Source organism: Tachypleus tridentatus, chromosome 13 (genome assembly GCF_004210375.1).
Source record: "Tachypleus tridentatus isolate NWPU-2018 chromosome 13, ASM421037v1, whole genome shotgun sequence".
Classification (NCBI taxonomy): Eukaryota; Metazoa; Arthropoda; class Merostomata; order Xiphosura; family Limulidae; genus Tachypleus; species Tachypleus tridentatus.
Genome location: NC_134837.1, coordinates 243497201 through 243522432, shown reverse-complemented (window position 1 = coordinate 243522432; position 25232 = coordinate 243497201). Strand labels below are relative to the sequence as shown.

The 25232-nt window shown below is 33.7% G+C and overlaps 1 protein-coding gene across 11 annotated transcripts in view; it reads right to left on the bottom strand.

Moving 5' to 3' along the window:
• Positions 1 to 25184, bottom strand: part of LOC143237485 (uncharacterized) — a 283125-nt gene extending 257941 nt beyond the window's left edge. For 10 of the 11 annotated variants that reach the window (XM_076476802.1, XM_076476791.1, XM_076476790.1 and 7 more), the window contains exon 1: positions 25072 to 25184. Coding sequence is in view for 1 of the 11 variants with exons in the window: in XM_076476786.1 (XP_076332901.1) it covers positions 21767 to 21795 (29 nt within the window). In the remaining 10 variants the exon portion in view is untranslated. Of the gene's footprint in view, positions 1 to 21766; positions 21878 to 25071 lie in introns of all 11 variants that reach the window. The other variant, XM_076476786.1, reaches the window with a different exon arrangement.
• Between the last annotated feature and the right edge of the window lie 48 nt (positions 25185 to 25232).

Genomic DNA, 25232 nt, shown 5'->3' with positions numbered 1-25232 from the left:
ATCGTAATCATTCCAAACAGTCACATATTTTACGATTAGGGGTTTTACTCAGTAGTTTAAAGTCCAATTAAAAGGAAGTTTGTGTGTGTTTTCTTATAGCAAAGCCACATTAGGCTATCTCCTGAGTCCACCGAGAAGAATCGAACTCCTGATTCTAGAATTGTAAATCCGTAGACTTACCGCTGTATTAGCGGGGGGTCCAATTAAAAGGGATAGGTAGTACATTTTTGTATTAATTTGAAATTTACATTTCATAAAATATATATAAAAGCAAAAATTCAAGTTATGTAACTTCATTTGTAAAATTTACATATATAGGGTACTCGAAGAGTTTGGAATCGTTGGCACTTCAACGAATTTTACAGTATGTTATACATGTTGTTGTTGTAATTTCGAAACACGTTTGGATTAACAGCAAGATTAATTCGACCTTCTAACGCTTTAACAGAACCATAATAAGTCTCGCACCAAACTTAATAACAGCTGTAATTCGCCTATAGTTTCAGATTTTTTCGGATATCCTGTGCAAAACACCAACACACATTTTGTGGCACAACGAAGGACGTCTTTGAAAGTGTTACTGAATTATGATAATAAAACAAACATATTAATAATCTGTACTCTACATATGTATTAAACCACACAATCTATTAATAATAAGGCTCAGCATGGGCAGGTTAGTAAAGGCACTCGACTCGTACTCTGAAAGTCGCGGGTTCGAATCCCCCTAACATCAAACATGCTCGCCCTTTCAGCCGTGGGGGCGTTATAATATTAAGGTAAATCCAATTATTCGTTGGTAAAAGAGTAGCCCAAGAGTTGGCGGTGGGTGGTGATGACTAGCTGCCTACCTTCTAGTCTTACACTGCTAAATTAGGGACGACTAGCGCAGATAGCCCTCGTGTAGCTTTGCACGAAATTCAAAACAAACTAAACTCATCATAATAACCTGCAGATGTAACCATGTGATGGAAATACATGAGAAGTTTATGAAAGTTAACAAATCTTTTTTTATGGTTCAGGTATTGATTTCATAGAGAAGGATTGTTATTTCGTTTTATCAATACCTACATCTCACTGAGGTATGAGGCTATGTATGTATTCACAAACTTCTTTTTTTTTTTCAGTTGTCCATTCAGTTCTCAATAAGCTACTCTCGTGTACTCTTTTAAATTACCATCTCCAAGACTGGCGTGTAAAATAAAAAGTACAAAATAATGTTTATATATTTGGATTTCTTGAAATAAGCACACACCGTTGATAGATATTGTTATAAGATGTTTATACCAACGAGTATTAAATCCTCCAAATGATTTATGAAAATTGAAAACGAAATTTTTAACAATTATGAACAAAAAAGAAATATTTATTTTTCTTCAAAACTTATAAGACTGAAAATACGCAGATTCAATATATATCCTATATAATGAAAGATAAAACTGGAGAAATCGAATCAGCAGGGCCTAGTGGCCACCAACACTGACTAATCTATATTTAGCCGTGTATGAAGCTATGAAAACCTGCACTTTAAAAGAAAAATAACTAATTACTCACATATTTCTAATAATTACTAGTTAATTAAACGATATTTGACAAATTTCAAATGCAAAAGCCTAGGAGGAATTAGAGGACAAACAAACTTTACTCAAATTACAGTAGGTTTGTAATAACGTATCCAACTACATTGTAAACTTAATCAGTGAAAAAACCAAACATTTTACAAAAAATAATAAATACAGGAAAGTTTTTCACAATATACGTCTTCATTACTGGGTTGTAAAAGCAATGAGGTTTTCCCTTAAAAAAACCCTTATAAATGTTTATAATAAAAGTCTAAGTTGTTTTCTGTTGTTGTTGGATTTTTTTGGGAGAAGCAACATCTGTTGAATCTTTACTACCTGACTTACAAAAAACATTTTAGTTTTTCTTCTTTATGCTAACCTACTCTAATATACACATACATATTCTTTGGCAATATGAATAGAGTAAGCAGACACACGGAGCCACTTCTATACGATTTCAGCATACTGTGTATACAATACAAGAATGATTTGATGCGCTAAGTACGCAGCTAAAAATCGTATTGTTTGCGATCACTCTGGTGCTATTTTCGATCTAGAAGCGGAAAAGAACTAAGTCATTTTTATCACCAGTGTGGGTTAAGACCGCACCTCCTGCTGGGGATTCTAGAAGAAAGCATAAAGAGCATATAGCAAGCAGACACAGAGGCCTGGTTTTCAAAGCTTCCGACTGTCCATTTTGTAATCGTCTAAAGCTCAATATAACTATGAAATATTTTTACTTCTTGGGAATTATAAATAACATATACACATTTTACCGTCTTTAAAAGTCTGCACTATAAAGTACGTTATCAATTAGCACGTTGAAAAATGTAATCTTTCACGAAAATTCACACGTGCTCACGTACAGTACGTGCATATATGAACTGGCGCAAGTAACAAATACTGAAAATATATACAAACCTACGATATACAAACAATAAATACTGATATGTATACAGAAACAAACAGTATAAGAAAAGAGTAAATTCTGCATGCAAACAATGCACTCCTTCATGATACTTTAACTGTTTCTATTAATAAAGTTAATGTAAGAATAGAAGTTAAAAAGCGAAACAAAAATCCAATATAAATCTACTAAAATATGGTTTGTTTGTTTTTTCAAAATAAAACTAGCTTTTAAATTCCCCACGCGAACTATTGCAATTCAAACTCACTTGACTGTGTGTATTAGAAAACAGATTAATTTACATATGTATTTTGTACGAATAGTTCTCTATTAACTGTAAAGCTTAAACCTATTTCTTCTTTATAAATTCAGCATATAAATCACGTTACGTGGAACCGTCATCCAGTGATTTAAGAAACTATTCCTTTCCGTCTCTGTTCCCATATGCATGTTGTCCCAAGTACTTCCTTTTCACGAGTCAACAAAGATAAATTTTATACGATAAACTAATGATTTGTCGTTATTGCGCAAATTTAAATTGCGTCGTGAAATTATAAGTACGTTTTATCAAAACACAGGGAACCCTTGACTACAAATCTGAATTTTAAAATGATACCGTGTAGAGCGTAGATTCGTGATCTGCATGACAATGAATTTCCCATGATAAACAGTATCCGTGTACACATATGTATCAACGTTTTGCATTTACGGTCGAATTAATTATATTCTTGCTCCTGTACTATGAACAAAAACAACAACAACAAATGAACACCACATTACCGCTTATGACCAAATACTATATCTGACTTTTGTTGTATATTATGCATCAGACATATATATACAGGGTGGCCCGTAAGTCCCTACCCATCCATATATCTTATGTATCCATTGTATCTGTGTGTTATCTCTCATTCTCGCTGCATAATATTATGCGACGCCATGTTCTGTAAGACATTTTCAAGTGTAAATGGGCTTAAATCGGCCATATTTATCTGAAAAAACAGAAAAAAAATTATAATACATGCGAAATTGAATATAACATGATAACATATGGATGGGTAGGAATTTACGCCACCCTGTATACATATAATATTTCTACTCAATGTGAACTAAATGACATGTATTGTTAACAAAGAAAAATAAACACAAAGATTAAAACCTGTGACAAAAGAAAGGTAAGAATGTTACTTAACTAATGCAATATTTTAGCCAGTTGCAGAAAATTATTGGGAAACAACATGCTTCACTGAAACAGTACACTTACGGTCCTTTCTTCAGTCTATTTTAGATAGTATTTGGTCATAAATACTCTTCAAGAACAAACCACGAATAGAGAAAACTGACATTTTCAACACACTTAAGATCCTTTCATCAGTCTATTTTGGGTAGTATTTGGTCATAAATACCCTTCACGAACAAATCACAAATAAAGGGAACTTAAGTTTCAACACACTTAAGATCCTTTCATCAGACTTCTGAAACAATATTAAACAACCAATAACAGTGGTTCTAAGTATTTACATATTATAACTAGATGTTTGCCAAGGGTACAGCATGTCATTTATGCCATTTCTTTAATATCCAAATTCAAGTAGTCTAATTATTTAACAATACATGTTATAAAAATCAATGAAAATATAATAAACTGACTTATTAAGTTGATAATACAAACTACATTAATACTGTTGTTGAGAGTGCATCTAAGCAATATGAGAAAATATGAGAATTATGAAATACGCTTACCATTTCATCATCATACAAAATGCCTTCAATATTCAGTAAACCACATAACAAGCAAAGAAAATGTGTATTTAATAACTCTCAAAAGGTCATGTGGTTACTGCTTTTATAAGACAGTAAACTAATCAAATATCAGTGCATTATGTTCCTATGTTTGAAATAAATGCACACAAAGTATTAATTTGAATATCAGTTACAACAGTTCTATACAATTTGTTATAATACACAAATATAAGATGATCACATTCTTCAACTTCAGGATAAAAACATTTAATGTCTCAAAGTGAATGAATTATGGAAATTCTCATAACAATGCACCAATGTTACTTAACATCCTTTCATATTTACTAATATAGTCACATTCACAGAAAAATCATCCTTTTAAAAAAGGTGTAAAGGTATTTTAAAAAGGAGAATAGGTAAAGCATATCTCTTAGAAAACCATTCAAACAAAATTGGATGCAGCCACATACGAAAATCACTATACAGAACAAGTTAAAAATCTGTATATTTTGATGGATATTTTAAGTAGAATGCTTGTTTAAGCAAAAATAGTACTTGTACTATAGATGGTTTCTAAATCATCTTCAATGATTAAAGGAATAATGTCCCGATTAATCCTTTATTAATACATCTGTTTTTCCTTCTATTTCTTTGTATTTAAATTCTTGAGCGTAAGAAACAGCCTGAATAAAAGATTTTGTAATCACTGAAAAACAAATTATTACAGAAAAATTAATTGTTGATTTTTTAGTTTCTAAACAAAAAACTGGTAGTGCAACATAGTTTTCTAGAGATTTTAATGACATGGGAAGTTCAATGACTGAAGGTAATGGCTAAAACAGTTCACTATACATGTGGGCCATTCTCATCAGATCCAGATATCTAATAACTAGTTTATAATATTTCAGATGGTGTAAAACACGATGAGACAAAAAGGTTAAACCAGTTGTAGGATAAAAGTTTAACTTATTCTTAAATCATAATAGTATTTCCTATAATACTTATCTCCACTCAAATCACAGCTATTAACTCAACTGCTAGGACTTTTCTTTAGCTTTGCCAATTTAAACATTGGTCTGATTTTTAATCATTTGCTTCAGTATTTTATTCCCATTTAATTGCCCTTGGCAATATATGTCTCATGACACTCTCCACCTACTTCAATAGGCTCTTCCTTGTTACTATATGTAAGCGCCTCCTTCAAATAAACTTGTCACTTTGTCAAGACTGACCCAATCTGAAGTCTCTAACACTGGTTCTTGTTAGTGGAGAGAAAGGATGGAGGTAAGTATTATTGGAAATACATTCTTAATGTAATAAAATGTCAAGCTTTCAAAACATACTTACCTACTTTCACACTATAAATAGAATCCCACATTGATATGGAGGGGCCAATGAGAGCATTATCCATACAGAAGACACCTTAGTGGGGAACAACATAACATCCAGAAAAGGTATGCTTTTCACCCAGAACCTAAAACATGCTGAATGGGTTGAATCTGACATGATCCTTCATCACCATTGGCTAGGCTCCAACCAAATAGCTGAGGTCCCATTACTCAGGGTTAGAATTATGGGGCCATGAACCCTATATCCCACACTGTTGGCTAGGGTATTTGGCCTACAACAGATATATTTGTGAGTTTATCCCAGCATGTAACTATAGAGTAATGCATTCAGAGTCAATGAAATCACAAAAAGAAAGTAAGCAACACCAAAGTGGACAAATCCTCTCCTAAACCTGGAATACTCTGAAAGGCAACACCCCTTAACTCAGAATGATGAAATTCTGTATGCCAAACTCAACCTGATGAAACAGAACTCATCCAAGCTAGAATTATGAATACTCATCCTCATTTCCCATCCATGTTAGTAAGAAAAATTTCATTTGCCCCCAGAATTATAGAGAGGGCATGAAATAAATGGAGTTCAATCAAGAAGCCAGGATGGAACCACTCTGCATTTAGAATTATTAGGACCTGGACCCCTCTTCCATGAACAATATACTGAACCATTATTGATCAGAAAAACGGTTCCATGCTCAACCCAACCAAATAGCTCAGTTTCAAATCTGAACTCATATTACAAATAGGCTCCTGCATAGGCTTGTGCCCCTCCTCCTAACAGCTGGATAAAACAATATTTAGAATCCTGCTTGGGATGCTCCAAACTTCACTCTATACTCCAAAAGTGAAGAAAAGTCACTTGACCACTCAGGAGAAATAACTTCTGTCCACTAACCAGTGACTGATAACCCAGGAGCGGTAAGGATTCCCTATCTCCACTAATAGAATATGGGAAGAGCAATGCACACTGGGAACCTTTGAGGAACAACGCTCTGGAAACAGTGCAATACGTAACCAAAGTCTTAAAGTTTGAAAGTAAATTGACCCTGATTTATTCAATCCAATGATTCACAGGAATGGGCAGGTTCCCTTATATTGTACTCATAACAGTCCAAGAGTAGCAGTCCATTATAATACAGTAATACCACATGGGCTGCCTACAGGTAGTCTTATGAAACACCTCATTTCTACGGAACCTATGCAACCTAGATACATTATACTGTCTTAGTGGTTTATAGTGTGGATTTTATTTGACAAAAGCACACCTTAATGGGCAACACACCACAGAGTGAGATCCTGTGAAAAAGAGTAAGGGGCCTTGAAAAGGAAAGAAGAAACAAGATTAGTAATGAAGATACTCACTCTTCTTTATAAATTAGTAGACATTGTTAAGATCGCTAGAGGTGGTAGTCGAAAACCCTTAGAAAATGATACTGCCAGATCATGCAAATAATGTGAGATAAAAGTATTGGGGATGAGCCACATACCAGACTGTACAGTGTTCTCTAGCAGGCAATTCAACCAGGCAACTAAAGACATATATCTCTCTTGCATAACTAAAACAGTCATTTGGGATGAAGGACCCGAAGGAACTTAAAAAGACCAGACACCACTAAGACTCAAGAAATTGCAGAAGAGTTGTTGAAAGATGTAAAATTCTCCTCATAGAGCCAGGTCCAAAACTATGCTATGGCTGGTACATCTGAATGATGTGGGTTTAACCTCGCCACAATACATCACCGTCAATATGTGTGTCATTTCCGTTCATAAATGTTCATCGTAGAGCAACACAGAGACTGAGACACGTACCTGGAAACCTTTGATGTTAAACCCTAACACAGTGCCAAGGATTGCATAAAATCCAGACATGAAGCCTGAGCTTCAGGAAGAATGGGTGTAAAATGTCAGTTTATTAATACCTCGATGGAGATGAAAAGAGAAAGTAGAAGAGATGGGCACTCCTGAAAGTATTGCAGAAGCAGAAATCAGAGTTTGGCCAGTTAGTCCAGTGCTACCAAAAGAATACGAACATGGGTTAAAAAATCATATCAAGGACTCTGGGCAACATGGGTAAGCATACAAATGCAATCCAGTCTAATTCTGATTGAATGCATCTATTGCCAATGCCCGAGGTGAGATACCAGAGAGTTAAATTTCAGTAGTTTAGTGTTCCAATGAGTGGCAAACACATTGATCATCAGTACCTCTAACCAAAAGCAAATACAATGGAAAACCCCTTGATAAAGCATCCATTCAGTTGAAAGAATCTGGAAATATCGAGACAATTGATCTGACATCAAATCATCCCTACTAGAACATGGCTATTTAGTAGAAAGATATGATGGGAGTGGGCGTAACATAAAAAATCGAAAAGACTCAAAAATAAAAAGAGACATGGACTAAATGCTACCTTGACAGGAAACGTAGGACGCCACCATATAATCAATGGAGTTTCAAGCATGATGACCTTCGTCTCCAGTACTTCCTGACCTAGAGACATTGCCTTACAGCAAGGAGTTCTAAAATTTTGATGTGGCCCTCCACCATTCCCAACTATTATGATATGCATCTCATTCTTGAAGGGAGGCATGCATGAAATGACAAAGCATTGGACGAGGTGGTTGCAGAGAAACACTGATCGTAGTATTGTTTTGATCTAACCACTACCTAAGACTGAAAATGTCGATCCTGAACAACAAAACAGGGAGATCTCGTGGTCCATTGGTCATGTAGAGAGATTTCATGCACATCCATCTCAAAGGAATGACGGAAGCCCACATGCCTAACACATAAAGAACTATGGGAGAAGGATACGTAAGTAAGAGTCATACTGCTTGTACCACAGAATAAAGCCAAATGAGAATTAGCCGAGTCCAACTGAGATACATGTTGAAAAAGACATCCAGATGGACGATATACTGTGTTGGAGTGAGAAGATATGCCTTGGCTCTGATAAGAAATCCTTTTTTAGTTGCTTTGAAAAGCAGTATATCATCAATTGACAAGATTGTACAAATAAACCAAGCATTCATGGAATAGTGTCAGCCCAGGCTAAAAAATGAGAATTATGAGTAAAGGTTCATATGGTTTGGCAGAACACATATCAAACCAATGTTAATATAAAGGGAAGAGCACTGAACTGCAGCACCAGATCCTTGTGCAAAAAACACAAATAATGTTGGGACAAATTCCGTATAGAAATGTGCAGATAGGCATTGGTCATCCATAGTCCTGAAGAAAAATATCAGTGCAAAGTAAAAAATGGCTCCATACTGCACTTTGGAGGGTCTAGGGATTGATTTGACAAGAAGGATCAGTAACAGTACGTCAATCTTCCATTTTTCTGGGCACAACAAACAGATGGGAATAAAACCCTAGGAGGACTGAAATAACTCTTTCCACTGCTCTCTTGACAAGTAAATCACTGGTAGCTAAAGAACAAAGTTCCAACATCTGAGGACCTGCAAAAGATGGCAACACTAGTGGTTGGGGCAATAACAGTGGAAGTGTGAACTGAATAAATAACTAATCTGAATGCAATGCCCTGTAGTACCCATGGATCCAGAAATTCTCAGAGCTAAGCCCCACAAATATCAAAGGCACATGGTAGTCACTGCTCTCACTGGTGGTGTTCTGACCGAGCAGAAGAACCTCTTGAATAGGGATGGTATCTATTCTAGGTACCTATAGACCAAGGGGGTGATGTCAAGTTGGGGCACTCGAAGAGGGACAGAACTAAGACCCCCTGTAGGAGCTGTAGAAAATCAAGAAGCCAATGATGACAGAATGAATCCAAATTCAAAGACTCTGGAATACAAGCAAAAATCAAGAGTTGGAGAAAAGAGTCTAACACAACTCACAGAGGGCGATAGCAGGTAGACGAATATCGTCAAACAACTCATCTCTATGCAACAAATCCCAACAACATACAAGACAAGACACTGGGCAAAGTTCAGAAGCTGTCAATCAAACCAAGAAAGATGACATCAGTGGCCCCAACTCATCATTAATGTAAAGTGGAGATAGCTGTGATGCTTACTAAAAAAAGTGTTGAGATGTCAAATATTTCAGCACCATAAAAAAGATCAGATGGATCCTAGAAAATTGTGAGCTGATCAAGTTGGCCACAGATTCCATTCTGGAATCTCACATTTCCTGGAGTAGATCTATTCTTTGAAAGTTTAAATACAGCTGGCAGTAGTAAATGAAATCATGTTGTTCTGACAAACATAAAGGCATACCTGTTCCTTCACGTAATTGAGCAATACAACTTCCTGCAAGAGCTGCAATATCAAAAGATGGAGGAAGAAATGAGTAGTGACCTTCAGACCTTTCTGCCAACAAGGAATGTACATACTCAAAAAGCAACTGGGGAAAGACCCAAAACATCACGCACTCAATGTACCAACAGAAGAAAAGGAGATTGAAGGACTCATTCAATGTGGCCTTATGAGAAGCTGACAGAATCAAAGGTGCTTGAAAAAGTCAATCAAAATTCTCTCTAGTGTCTTGAATAGCCCCTCACCAGAAAAAAAAACACCGGATCAACTGTACATCTTCATTTCACAATGGACAAGGTCACAGAAAACCTCAACTGACAATGACAGTAAAAGGCTACTCGATTCGGTTTCTTACCCTCTTGTTAAATCCATTTTTATTTAATTCAATAAGTGTATTTCATAGACAATTACTTTACCCTATCCATCAGTTTCCAAGGATACATCTCACTTGAATGACTGGCTGTTGAAAAGGTTCTTAAGTGGTCAGAAAGGCATGCTAGTATGCAGCAACCTAATAATTGTACCGATATGGAAGAAAATGAAGTGAAACTGTGAATGGAATAATGAGCAGAAAACCCAATTATAAATGTGAAAAAGACACTACTCAAAATGTTCACCAATCACAAGTTTAAACACCATTCTTATGACTAATCTTCAAATTGCCAGATACATCAAAAATAAAGTAAATGTACTGCTAACCTAAACACATTAAAGTATCAAATAAATTCAGAATTTCACTGGCATCTTGACAGGCCACTGAATGAAATCTTTTTCAACCGTTAATCTATTTTGTAATTTTAACTCCCCCAAAAAAAAGAACAAAAGCAAACAATTTTGTTTCTTATTTCTTCCCCTCATGCGAGAATATTTATTTGTAGAGGGAATTATCTGTGAACATTAATTGTAAGTACAAAAACAGATTAATGATTCCAAAAAGATAATTAAAACACTGATTCAAATTCCTATGAAAATCTGTATAGATTAAAGCATGTAAAATCGTTTTATTATTATTGCCCTTCTAAACGTTTATCGGTTCATACATTGATTATAGAAACAAATACACTTGGTCCAGTGTTTGCCATATTATTCATATTTACATAACGTAGATTGGAATTTGTAAACTGGTTTACTTTACTGTCATTTTTACAGTATGAAAAAAAAAATTTTCAGCTCTGCAATTCTAACATAACTATCTTAAAAAGCGATAAAAGAAACTCAAGGTTTATTTGCTTAGAATGAGCACAACTAATGCTAAGCTCAGTTCTTTTATCTGTTGTATAGTTGCATGACAGCTTACTGTATCGTAGTATCATCGTTTCACGTATACACACATAGGTGCATTCATGTACACGTACAACGGGTAAACAGTCTTTTTTTTTTTACGACTGCGGTCCTCTCGAATCAAACGTTCTCCCAAATTATTCAAAGTGAAACACTTAGAATATGATGTTGGATAATTTAATTTGTGATTTAATTTTCTAATTGCACTATCAAAATCGTACGTAATTTTTCAATATTTTATACTGAGAAAAACATTTTTAACCAGTTTTTTATTCAATGCAAAAAAATAACATTTGTCATACCGACAGCAAATTTTGGAGGATGCGAATCTAATAATTAAATGCGAAAAATATTCGTCATATTATATTATTAAGTGTCAGTAGCTTTCTGTTTGTTTGTTTGTTTGTTTGTTTTTGAATTTCGCGCAAAGCTACTCAAGGGCTATCTGCGCTAGCCGTCCCTAATTTAGCAGTGTAAGACTAGGGGGAAGGCAGCTAGTCATCACCACTCACCACCAACTCTTGAACTACTATTTTACCAACGAATAGTGGGATTGACCGTCACATTATAACGCCCCCACAGCTCAAAGAGCGAGCATATTTGGTGTGACGGGGATTCGAACCCGCGACCCTCGAATTACGAGTCGAACGCCTTAACCCACCTGGCCATACCGGGCCCAGTAGCTTTATAATGAAATCATTTTGTAAAATACGTTTCGCACATCTTCTAAAAAAATCTACAACTGAAATGGACACTTCACAACGCACGTTAAACTATTGTCATGCTTTCTTGTCGCTGTAGAATTTGTTTTATTCCGAATATATTATCTTCTACAACAGCACACAGGCCAAATGTAAACTTGAAACTGTAACACAGTTACATAAGCCAAATAACTCGGAATACTACAATTCTGTTTCAGCTACAAAAACCGAATTTTTAATTTTACATCGCTAAATGTAAAAGTAATGTGTTCAATATGTTTAGCTCTTATTACCGTCGTGAGTTTACTCACTTATCAAGTATTTAAAGTGGACAGAAATCAAATGAAAATACTTTTCGAATGTACAAACAATTGTAAACTGCTTTTGGGAGAAATAAAATGCAACTTTCACTGCATTTGTTTGTTACTTGTGTTGTAATGAAATAAACTGTAAGAAATATATATACAAATATCGAGAATGAATAAAAATGCACAACCTTCCTGTAATTCGTAACGTTCCCTGAGAAACGCCTCTTTTTATTTCCTCAATTACACACCTATATGTATAACATTAATATCACCTCAATTACACACCTATATGTATAACATTAATATCACCTCAATTACACACCTATATGTATAATATCAGAAAAGTTGGAAACTAGAAAATAAGAGAAGGCGAAGGAATATGCATCGTTTCTACAACAACAACTCGCACAAGAGGCACTTTTAATGATGCAGTGACTAGCTTTGAGTCACATTTCTTAGAGCCTAAACAAATGTATCTTGCTATGATTAGAGGATGTTATGATGTACACGTCCAGAACTCGGATCTTGGAAACTACCTCACCGATCATCACCAATTACACTGCACAACAAAGTTTTTGCTTCTTGAACACTGTTGGATGTTCCTTATAGATTTTTGGCTGCTGATCACGAAAATCACATCCAAATTTGCCCATCACGTACCGTTTCATCGAAATCTTCAGTTTTGCTACAATGGAAAAAAGATATCAAGGCAACTGGAATCCGTCAATGCTTACTGACTACTTTTGGACAGTGCAATGTGATGCACCGGACATTGAATACAAACGAAAATCAGGAGCAAAACACTTTTAATTATGTTGAACTTAATAGCGTATTAGAAACATAAACGCAATTAAATACGTTATTGCCGGTAAACAGTTAAGTGTCTATTTCTCAGAGTTCCTACGTGATGAAGCAAAACCAAAACTATATTTGTGCATACCTACCAGGTACCTATCACAATCAGCAAAACTTTTCAGGAAGTAAAACTTTTCAAAAAATTTGTTGTGCAGTGTTATAAATGGACAATATTTTTTTTATAACTAGGCGGTATTTTCATAGCTGAGAAGTAACTAAAACAAATTATTCGGTTCAGTTTTTAATTTCGCGCAAAGCTACATGAGGTCTATCTGCGCAAACTGTCTGTAATTTGTCAGCGTAAGACTAGAAGGAAGATGACTAGTCATCAGCACCCACCACCAACTCTTGGGCGACTATTTTACCAACGAATAATAGTATTGACCATAATATTATAACGTACCCATGGCTGAAACGGTAAGCATGTTTGATGTGACGAGGATTCGAACTCGCGACCCTCAAATTACGAGTCGAGTACCTTAACCATCTGGCCAAAAACAAATAATGTTTTCAGATTTAAATCATACAAATTATAAACAAAAGTGAGCAAGTTTCAAATCTAAAACAGTCGCAAAATCAAACTTAATTTTTTTCTTTCGTGAAATTCTCATGAATGTTTGTCTGTTTGCTCGTTTTTGAATTTCGCGCAAAGCTACACAAGGGCTACCTGCATTAAGCCGTCCCTATTTTAGCAGTGTAAAACTATAAAGAATGCAACTAATCATCACCACCCACCGCCAACTGTTGAGTTACTTTTTTACCAACGAATAGTGAGATTGACCGTCACATTAGAACGCCCCCACGGCTGAAAGGGCGAGGCTCTCATGAGTGTTGCAACAGAAAAGCAAGTCAGCTTTAATTGCTAACTGCGTCTACAAAGAAATATTTCTATAAAATCTAATCTGTGATGGTAGCTCATTTTTATACTAGCATTTCAATAAATTCCTTTTTCTCATGGATAGTGAACATTACTAAACGCCAAGTACGAGCACATTGTTGTACAACCGTCAGACAATTCAAGAAAAAGACCGCAGGCTCAATAGATTTCTGCAGGAACTATTCGGAGGACGGGTAATTCTGCTAGTAATATTAAGACTTACAAAGTTAAATCTGTATGTGTGATCCTATACACACCAATTTTCACTCACGTTGTCTGAGATGATGTATTTAGCTTTAAGCATTTGAATCTGTCAGTTTTCTAACACAGAAATAAGTAGCCTATCAAAAAAAAGTAAACTGCAAATGATCAGCTACCGAATAGACTTGCTCATATAATACTCACACACCTTCTAAAATAATGACGAATTTTGTTTTAAGCATTTAACTTTTCAGCTATGATAAATAATACTGACAGATTGAATACAAATTTTGAATTATAATTTGCAACCACCTTTCCAACACATGTAATTAATCTGTTTTAAAAAAATGTTTCTTGTGACATTAATGTCACTTATGAGTGTAGAAACAAAATGGATTAAATGTCACTATCTATCGATTCCAGATGTTTTATTTTCTCTGCGTCGGGGTTTCCTTCTTCTTGTTGTCAACAACAAAGGTATAAAATGAGATATTTGTGTTGTGTCCGCCATGAGTATCAAAACCTAGACGGTAAGGAGGTTCCCAGTGTTTAACCCACTTTTAAAAGGTCTTGCTGTACTGTAGTTAATATTTGTGTGGACATTACAGATAACACAAATATTAAAATAAATAAAAGTTTTTCTTGAAGGAAAAATATGTGCTCTAAAAAAAACAGCACAACTGTTTTGACCGATGATACTGAGGTACTGAAAAGATCATCACTTCACGTGCGTGCGAATATCCTACAATTATTACGAAATTGCTGTTACAAACTATACAAATTTATCTGAGTATCATTCTTCAAAGTTCTGTACCGGGGATAGAGAATCGTAAAAACGCGTAATTTAATTTAAAATTGTTAGATTGAAAAGAAGAATAGAGATTATCCGTAAAGTACAGAAACAATGTGAATCAAATATTATAATTTCAATCCTACAACTAGGGACTGTTCAAAAACAAACAAACAAGTCTGGAAATAGTGTTTACATTATATACTCAAGCTACAAATATTTATATTGACTCTATGTTACTCTACTTACCAATTTTACTGGAGTCAAAAGTTGTAATTATTAGTTTGAAAATGTAATATTTGCATTTTGGTTCAACTTCTTTATGTATATTTCTGACAATCCCTATTTCGTTTTTTAAATCATAAATTTTTAATTACCTTGTTTTTATGTTCATTTATAAATAATATATTTCAAGCTACACACGTGCATATGCATTCACTTAAATGTTACATATTTATCAACAGTTTACTGCTGCTTCAGCATTTTTTCAAATCAACCACTACTTACCAACCCAGGTATTTTTGTGCCTAATGTCACGTGTAAACACGCGTTTAAAAAGCAAGGAGTACAAAAACTAGCCACTCACAATACCATTGCATGTATTAGATATTGATAGCCATATAAATCAACTTTTTAAAATAGTGTATGGCCATTTGCAGCGTTAAATATAATACCTGTCTACTGATGCAAAACATCCAGCCAAAGTAAAAACATTGATAATAATAATATTAAAAAATCCTATATAAACATCCACAATTTCAGCGAAGTACGAAAATCAGCAAAATAAATCACAATTCACAAGAGTAGAGAAACCTACTGTGGTAATTGTCCATTGCTAGAAAACTCACTGAAATCATTGCAGAGGAACAAGCGGAAACAAAGTATAATAGTGAGCTTGAGAAATGATGAATCCTCAGCATGACAGTTCTCAATTAATGCACTATGAGCTCAAAAATTATTTTCCAATTAATGCGCATTCGTAAAACACAGAATTTTTCAACGACGAAAAATAAGGAACTTAAAAATATTTTCTCGGTGAAAAAACGAAAGGGCAAGAATTAGTTTTTAAACTACCTTATGACATAACGAATGCTGTATTCATTACTTTCGTCCAGATGTCAGCAGAATATTCGTAGCCGTTTTCTCTCTGGGGTTTATTAAACTATAATCAATAATGACAATGCTGAAGTCAGTGTTATACATACTGTTCACTCTAATAAAACGAAACGTTTCTGAAAAGGATAAAACGGAAAATGTTTAAATGAATTCCACATTTCTGCGATAGTTGAAAGGCTTCGAAGAAGAAATTAAAAGCTCAATTTAAAAATAGCCCTACAGCCTTCGCGGGAGATTGTTTAGTAGCTATGCATAGATGTTAACGCAGTATACCTAGATGTTTTTGCGATATGCTACAGTGCTTGAACGGATTTAAAGAGAAACCTGGCCACTAACGAAGAAAAACTCATAAAATATCTCATTATCTTAAAAGAATAAACACAAAATTAGTCTTATCACTCGGACAGGAGTTTTTTCAGTAGGTTTGCCCAGGATTTAATAATATATTCATAGCCATTTCTTTCTGTAATCTTGTAATACAAGAATAATATAAGAAACAAATGAATTAATTTTGTCTAATAATCGGAAAATCGACGTGTTTAGTGTTATCCATATTTTAATACTCTTAGCCATTGAGATAAAATGACTTGAGTGTTTCTTCAGGGATAAATCTTCTTTTTCAGATGGTTTCTGACTTTAAGTTATATTAAAACTTTTGTGAAATTCCTGGGCGGTTCCTCTTATGAGCCACTAATGTGGATCATGATAATATAAAACATGGCGCTCGAAATCTGTGCTTAATCATTTGCGTGCACAAAAAAGTTCTGTGAACTTACTCTTACACACAAAAAGAAAATGGGAGGGTATCATAAAGATATTCTACATGCCAAGTTTTATAAACCCAATGCTCAGTGACTAAGAAGTGGTGTATCACTTTACAATCATAGCTTCACAGTCTAAACTTGCTGCTTTACACTTATACTTCCATGGGTTACTTTGCATTGGGGAATTTTAAACAGCAAACTCTCTCTTTGTTAACCTGAAGATGACCAAAGAAGATCGAAACGTTGTTCTCTGATTTATTTTGGTAAAAGTGTTAATACCCACACCAGTTGTCCTGAGATACGTACATTTTTGTCACACTGCATTATTAGACCATAACTGAAAGTGTGAATTTTTTCTTTAATTTTTCTATTTAATGATATTGTGTAGTATATTATCAAATAGTGATTTAATATTTTAATTATTAAAATCTAATTTCAAAGTCATTCTATCTTTGAAACACTGGAAGTGTTGAAGTTTTCCTATATTTTTGCCACTTTATTATAAAATTTCTAGTTAGTCTCCGAAGCCATGTAAATTTGAATCATCTGTTTTGGAATCTCCTTCCCTTTGGTTATCCCTACAGATTATTATAACTGACATCTATTTTAAAACCAATATTACATTTATTTCTTTCTGAAATAACTACCAGATCTTTTCCGTACAGCAACATTATAAGGTGGTATGGATGCATAACGAAATAATCATAATATACAATGCTAAAAACGAAACCCGTGGTGGACAGAGCACAAAATACCCATTGTGTAGCTTCGTGCTTAACTTTAAACAAATAAATATACTTTTTATACATTATGGGAAGCGACTTATCCAATTAAACAGCTTTTTGTGAAGCAAAAAATATTTAAATAAAATAACCCGGGCATGGTATAGTTGTAATTGTTGGGCTGTGGTTTAAACGGCCCAGGATTCGAGACGTGATCAAACTGTTTGTTTCTTTCGTTTCTTTGGAATTTCGCACAAAGCTACTCGAGAGCTATCTGTGCTAGCCGTCCCTAATTTAGCAGTGTAAGACTAGAGGGAAGGCAGCTAGTCATCACCACCCACCGCCAACTCTTGGGCTACTCTTTTACCAACGAAAAGTGGGATTGACCGTCATTTTATAACGCCCCCACAGCTGGGAGGGCGAGCATATTTGGCGCGACTCGGGCGCGAACCCGCAACCCTCAGATTACGAAGCGCACGCCTTAACGCGCTAGGCCATGCCAGGCCCTGATCAAACTGAACATGATCTGCGTTTCAGATATGGGCATGCTTTAAATATAACAGTTAATTCAATTATTCTGTTCAAAAGAGTAAGACAAAGCCCTTACGATATCGGATGATGATATCTAACTTTCTTTCATCTGGTCTGTAGTTCAAAATTAGTCATGAGGATCTCTGACTTGGCTGTTTAACCTAAATACGCATCAGGTGACATTCAGGATGAAAATATGGCTTATAAAACGATTAAGGTCTACAATCATTACTTAAATATAAATTTTTCATTAACCGTATGGCTACAGGTGCTCTAAACGCGCGCGGAATTTTTGTAAGCGGTAAACATTAAATAGCACACTCGCATTCACGGCCGGAGGCGGACCGAACTCTAATACGGCGTTGCAGCAATCAATGGGTTAATGAAATGCACAAAAGCTATAATTTACTACATTTAATAATAATCACTATATCACAAGTTATTTAAGGAGAGTTAAAAACACCGAAGTTGATATGTTTTTTATGACGCCTCTCCGAAGATGCATTTTGTTGCCTCACTCCCGTAACCTTTCCACAATAATTATCGTCACTATATTATTTAATATCAGCATTATTCGTATCGTAGTTTTTAAAAATCCTTCATTTTCAAATCTGTACTTTCATGTATATGCACCTATAGTCATAACTGCACTCATCCCTTCGCGAACGAATCCCCATAGTTTTCGAACCAAGCGTCTGTATAAACAGACGAGCTGATCAAATGTTTTACAAGCGGATCGAGCCTTTGGATTCTGTGAAATAATTTCTAAAAGAAAATTAATATATGAGCATATTAGAGCAACGTACAATATTATTTCCACACAGTGCCTAAAAGCTTTTGTTTCTGACTAAAGTATAGAATAAATACAAGATCGCAACGTGTACGGCTGACGTTTCCTACTACAGTATTTATCGCTTCGCCTACTCCCAAAAAATAATCACCCTAGAGTCTATACGAAGATCACCCATCTTATCCCTCCATTCTCATTTTTCCCACAATCAGCGAAAAAGTATACGCCCTTTCTTGGGGGTTGGGGGATGTTGATAAAAACCAGAGTACTTTGTACTTTACCCTTGAACTTTGTTAGTAACGCGACTACACTATCGATATTGAACTAGAACGATAAACATGCTCGATGACGGACGTGAATTTCACTAAAATTACCAAATAATTTTTAAAATATAAAACGCATTTGTGATGTAAATTAAATTACATCAAAATCACTCACAGGTATATTTATATTTACTCAATAAAATTATGAAATTTATATTTTGATACATTTCAAACGTAATTTATAGGTGTGGGTGTTTAAACAAGTATATAATAGTTTTGTAAATTCAAATATATAAAAGACATTACACATAGGCAAATAAAAGATATTGTAAATAGAATGACATTCAAATGTGAAATTCATATCTCCAGAAAATGTATATTTTTATTCAAATTCAGGTGAAACCAAGAAAAATTTATTTTCTCATTTTTACTTTGCATGAGTATCATTTACTGGTGAATACACTGTACTGTATTGTTTTTTCTTGTAATTCTTTTGTACTATAATCAAATTTCAGCTCTGAATTATTTTGCCAACTGTAAATTTAAATAAACAAGTGCAGCAGAAAAGTATGAAACTAAATATCCAAATGCTCAAATCATAAAGATGTGTTTAGATCCAGATGTTAGAATTTCCAAAACAGGGATATCCTTTGTACTTAATAGCATTGACAAACAAAGAAATATGGAAAAATCAGGGTTGAAGAACTGCCCAGAAAGAGATCTGTAACAATTTATCTCCCTAGTTATGTAACAGAAAAATTCATAAACAAGAAGGTCAGTGGCTAAAGCCATCCAGTGCTCCAGGCAACCTTAGACAACATAATCAAGAATTTTCACCTGAAGAAAGAAACCAATGGGCTATTAGTTTATCATTCATCCATCACAAACATCTGAGTGTGTTTTCTGAAAGCAAAGCCACATCGGGCTATCTGCTGAGCCCACAGAGGGGAATCGAACCCCTGATTTTAGCGTTGTAAATCCGTAGACTTACTGCTGTACTAGCGGGGGACCCAAACATCTGAAATAATGAAATGAGTATTCATGCTATTCAATACAAAGACACCAGTCAAGTTGCAGGAGACAGCACCTGTGGATTTCTTTGCAATTGCACTGGGAAATCATGATCCTTATACATTAAACAAATAATCCTTTTATGAGATTGAAAACCTGACCACAGGGAAATATTGCTGTTTCAAAAGTTATTAATGAGTAATCCTTCAATATTTTGCCTCATACAAATAATACTACATCTGCAAGAGGTTTGGGCTCTTGTCACAATATCCTTACACAAAGATGGTTTTACCTGTTTTATTCCTTACTTTAATTTCTAAATGTTAAAACTAGAAATTCCTTTTTATTTATTCTAGAATTAGAATTTTGCTAAAGTTCCACAATCTAAAAAAAACTTTGTACAAAAATCTATACCATAATGTCAGAATAGAATTTTTAAAACAACATATGTTACATTTAGTTCTCCAAGTTAATGGCAAAAGTTTTTGTTGAAATGAGTATATTTGATATAATAATTGCTTACATATTCATTCTATTCATTCCTACATTTTGAAGTTGATAACAGCTGATAAAATTTTGAACAACAATTTCCAGTTGGTCAAGACCTGAGTTTTGTGATGCATGCAGAAACTACATGGTGCAGTCTTATAAACTGAAAGACTGCATTGATACTCTAACTACAAGGTTTAAGTGGAAAGTTAGATTAAGTTCAAATTCCATTTTGCAAGACTAAAAAGATAATTGTATAAATAAACAAATTACACCAGCAAAAAATTAGTTATCACTCATCTACACAACTTCTTAAAAGTATGTTCCCTGTACTATCTTATATTTACATATTTCTTTGGAGTATGATCCATAATATATCAGAAGATGTAACGTTATAGATACAGTTAACGGGCACGATACCTGTTTCATCACATATGCACATATTTATAATCATTTTGCATTGTTTTCTTTTGAAAAAAGAAGTGTTAGAAAAAATCTGACTGAGGTGTTTGAGATTGTTAAGTGAATTGATAATGTTAGTGCATCATCTTTTTTCATACTTAATAGTGAGAATGGTTGGATTAGAGGATCAAAATATAAATGTTGGCAGGATAGGAGTCATTTTCAGTGAAGAAATTTTTTTTAACAAATGATCTGACTTTAGAATAGTCAGCCTTCAGATGTGGTGAATTCAATAAATTTAAGGGAGCCTCAGAGAAAACTTGATAAATATTTGAATGATTAGGGCTGCCATTGAGATTTTTCAGTAGCTTTGGAGTAATTTTAGGTTAAATAGTTTCTCAAAAGAATAAATTAGGTAGTTTGATTATGTAATGGGAGGTCTGGCAAGATAAATTATGAATTCGGAATTCCAATAAAACTAACTTGGAATCTGTTAATAAATAAATGGCCTGTATACAAAGTGTGATAGAAATTAAAAAACAATCTTCATTAAAACATTACACAACTGAACAGCACATGTCCTCCACCATATGGATGACAGATGATCACCCTAACCAAAGTTGTGAATTGATCAGAATGGCAATACACTCTCAATACTTATTTCCAAACTGACTCGCCAAAGATGTTTCAGATTTACTAAACTTCATGGAGCATAGATGAGTCAGCAATGTCAGACTTATCCAGAATGACTCATACTATCCACATAACTTATCATTTTTTTTTCAAACTTAAAGGATGTTGTAACCTTGAGATATCACTTGACCTACCATTGTAGGACAATGCTGTCAACCTTCATGCATAAGGGGCAGCTTTACAACCACATCCCTCATGGGAAAAGCAGGTGTTATCTCCAAGGAAAAGATAAAGAACCAAGGTAGCTAGAATGAAATCAACTTAATGATTTTCTTGATAAAGTATTGTGTGAAAACTGCACATACTTAGATTAAACTAAACTCTAAAAATTTTTACATTAATATAAGGAAGTAGAAAATCTACAATATTACTGCATACTACAGCATGTTAGGAACAAATTATAGTTCCAGTTACCAAATACATGACATTCTTTGTGGAACTTCAATAACTACATACAAAATTAAAGATACCAAATTTCTAAAGCAACTTTTACAAATAAATAACTTCTTTCTTTCAACAGACTTAATTTGATAACAAAAATAGTTAATGGGTTTTAGATATTTATACCTAAAGCCAGAATGCTTAAGACATTTAACTTCTTATCATCTTCAATCCTCCATGTTCAAAAGCCGTAAACTTAGCTATTCACAAGTTCTTTTTCAATTATAATGCATGTCTGTATATAAGTACTGTGTAGAATTTGTTCAAATATTTTATCAAATCAACAGTGAACTAAAATGTACTGTTTTCTTCTGGAAAACAAGTTAAACCAGCTTCATGAAACACCTTTAAGGTATATTCTAGTCTTATATTACTGTGATAGTTTATTATATGTTTTTAAACATAAACATCTTCTATAATTGCCAGCTTTAGCTCTACACAACTCATATTGTTATCAGTCTCACTCACAAACTGTATTTTACATTTTATCTTCTCATTAATCCTTAATGGAATATAGAATATTTGTTCTCATGCCTATACGACATCTCCACATTCTACCAAACCTCAAAATATCATTAACAACATGGACATTCAACTGATGAAACAATGCATCCTAATATTTATAAATAAGAATATAAAAAGTATAGTTAATTAACTATAATCATTACTTTTATTAGATTCAATTTTAGCCTTCCTCTTAGCAGGTAGCTTGCTCTGATTGCAAGTTAACGTTAATTGCAAAGAAAGACAGATTATGACCAAGTAAGTATCAGTTATTCAATCAAAATATTTTATTAAGTATGTATAAATGCCTAGTATAAGTCAAAGAAGGATATCAAATCACCAGTTAGAGTGCTTAGACCTAAACTGAAATACTGTGTTCTTTAATTTAGATTACCTTATTTAAGAAAAAATATTGGTACCATTTACCCCTTTGCTATTTCAGAACTTTATCAACAATCACACCTTACTTCATTTCTTTTCTCACAACACCACCATCCACTCAGAAAAGTAAGTCTTTTTCTAGTTTGCATATCTCATAATCATTACTTTCCACTTCATGATTTTAAAGCTCACCTGTCATGCTTAACTTCATTCAAGAAGACTATTAAAGCCTTTTGGATAAGAAAAATATCTTCAATAGATTCAGCAGTTTCTAACATTTCACTGACATTGCTTATACTGAATTAAGTTAAAAACATAGTGAATCTCTAATATTTAAAGTGGAAATAAGCTGGAATTAGAAATAATGCAATCGTGTTCAACTTAACACTTGTAAAGCTACCTAGAAACAGCTTCATTTCTCATTCAATAATAAAAGTTATCCACATGTGATGTTAGAAATAGATGTCTCTGATGTAGTTAAATAGCCTCAATGAGACTTCTAAAAACACTAAAAGATCTTCTGTAGATATTCTGAGATTAAGTGAAAGGCAGCATTATATGCATACAAATATATAAATAAAGACATTCTTTGAAAGAAAAAAATAGGCATAATATAGAGCATGCCATTTTCCTTGCCCTCCTTTTATGGAAAATAAGAATAAACATGGTACAGAATATCATTCACCCATTCAAAATCACCCCTTCATGTACCAAAGCAATCCAACTAAATATGAAAATTCATTTCAGACTCTTCTTGATGCTTTCTTCTAACAAGCAGATGAAACAAAATCAATGTTTATATTTTTTGTTATAAAATTACAAATAAGAAATCTTAATACATGATACATATCCAATAGATAATTCCACCACACTTGCATTATAAGTTAACCACAAATCAAAAGGTATCTAACTCAATAGGTTAATGACCAAACTTTGTAAAAATACTCGCTTCCCATCATAAGTACTTATATCAGTTACTAATTTTCTTTTCTGTACATTTATACAAATTATTAAAGAAAATCAGCATGACTAACATTAAACATTTAAATCACTTTCAAAGTAATTATTAATTGTATTAATTCCATATTAACATAACTCATGTTCTAAACTAACAATGTATCAGAATTTGTAAGTTAATCAAATATTTAAGTAATTAAGTTATCACTGCACAAGTCGTGGGTAAGAACATATCAAACTTGGTGTACGTTAAACTATGACAGTTTAAAGGGCATATAATTTGTAAACATACGTGTAAAAGCTAAAATTCCATTTAAAATATGTATAGGCATACACAAGTTAAAATGCAACTGCTGAAAGACCAAAATTTTAATTATCTCAGAATATTTATCTCCAGCAGTTAAATTATGTGTATTACCACCTGTCTGTTCTGAGAATACATATATATACATATAATTTGTCTAACAAAACAATGGAAGTCATGTGAGGCTTTACGCATTTGATCTATTTCATTTTTCTTTCAGTTTAGACTGATGTACACGTTAAATTTAATATACTGTTCATGTGTTATATTAAAATAAATGTAAAGTTACCACTCCATTGTAAACTTGCATTTATTAAACTTCCTTCCTGAATATATTTTTACCCCTTATTTTGCACTATAACAATAAAAATCAATTCCCTCAGAAATAAAATACAAAATGTAGAGCAAAATTATGCTTATAGTGATAACCGCTTGCAAATCATGTCATTTAAGCATTTCTTTAAATTTACTGTCATTTAATAAAACAGTACCCCATATCACCTAACATTCTATTCCAGCAAGCACGTGATGTTTGCTGTTTACAACAAACTACGTTTATCCGACCACTCAAATCTATAAAGTAAAACCATATCAAAGCCAAATACCAATCACGAAAGGCACTCAGATAGCGCATGAAATGAACTGGCTGTCTGCTTTCGTTTCTATTTCCGACTGCGCGAAAATATCAATTACTAAATTAAATAAATTTAGTAATTTCAAATTTCTACAATTACTTTAACTAAAAACGTACATTTAATTTCAAAGATTATATAAGTATGCGCAACATGCGAGTAGTTATTGCATATATTAATATTAAAATCTAAACATGTAAGCAGAAAAAAATCGCTTTACCTGTCTTATGATCATGCGGCGACGACGCCATATCCGCCATGTTTAAGATTATTTTCTGTTCCAATAATTGACGGAAAAACTTCAAAATTTGAGAAAAACATTTTCACTTTTACAATACAATATTTAATATTAATACTTTAAGCAAGTTTTATGAGAATTTT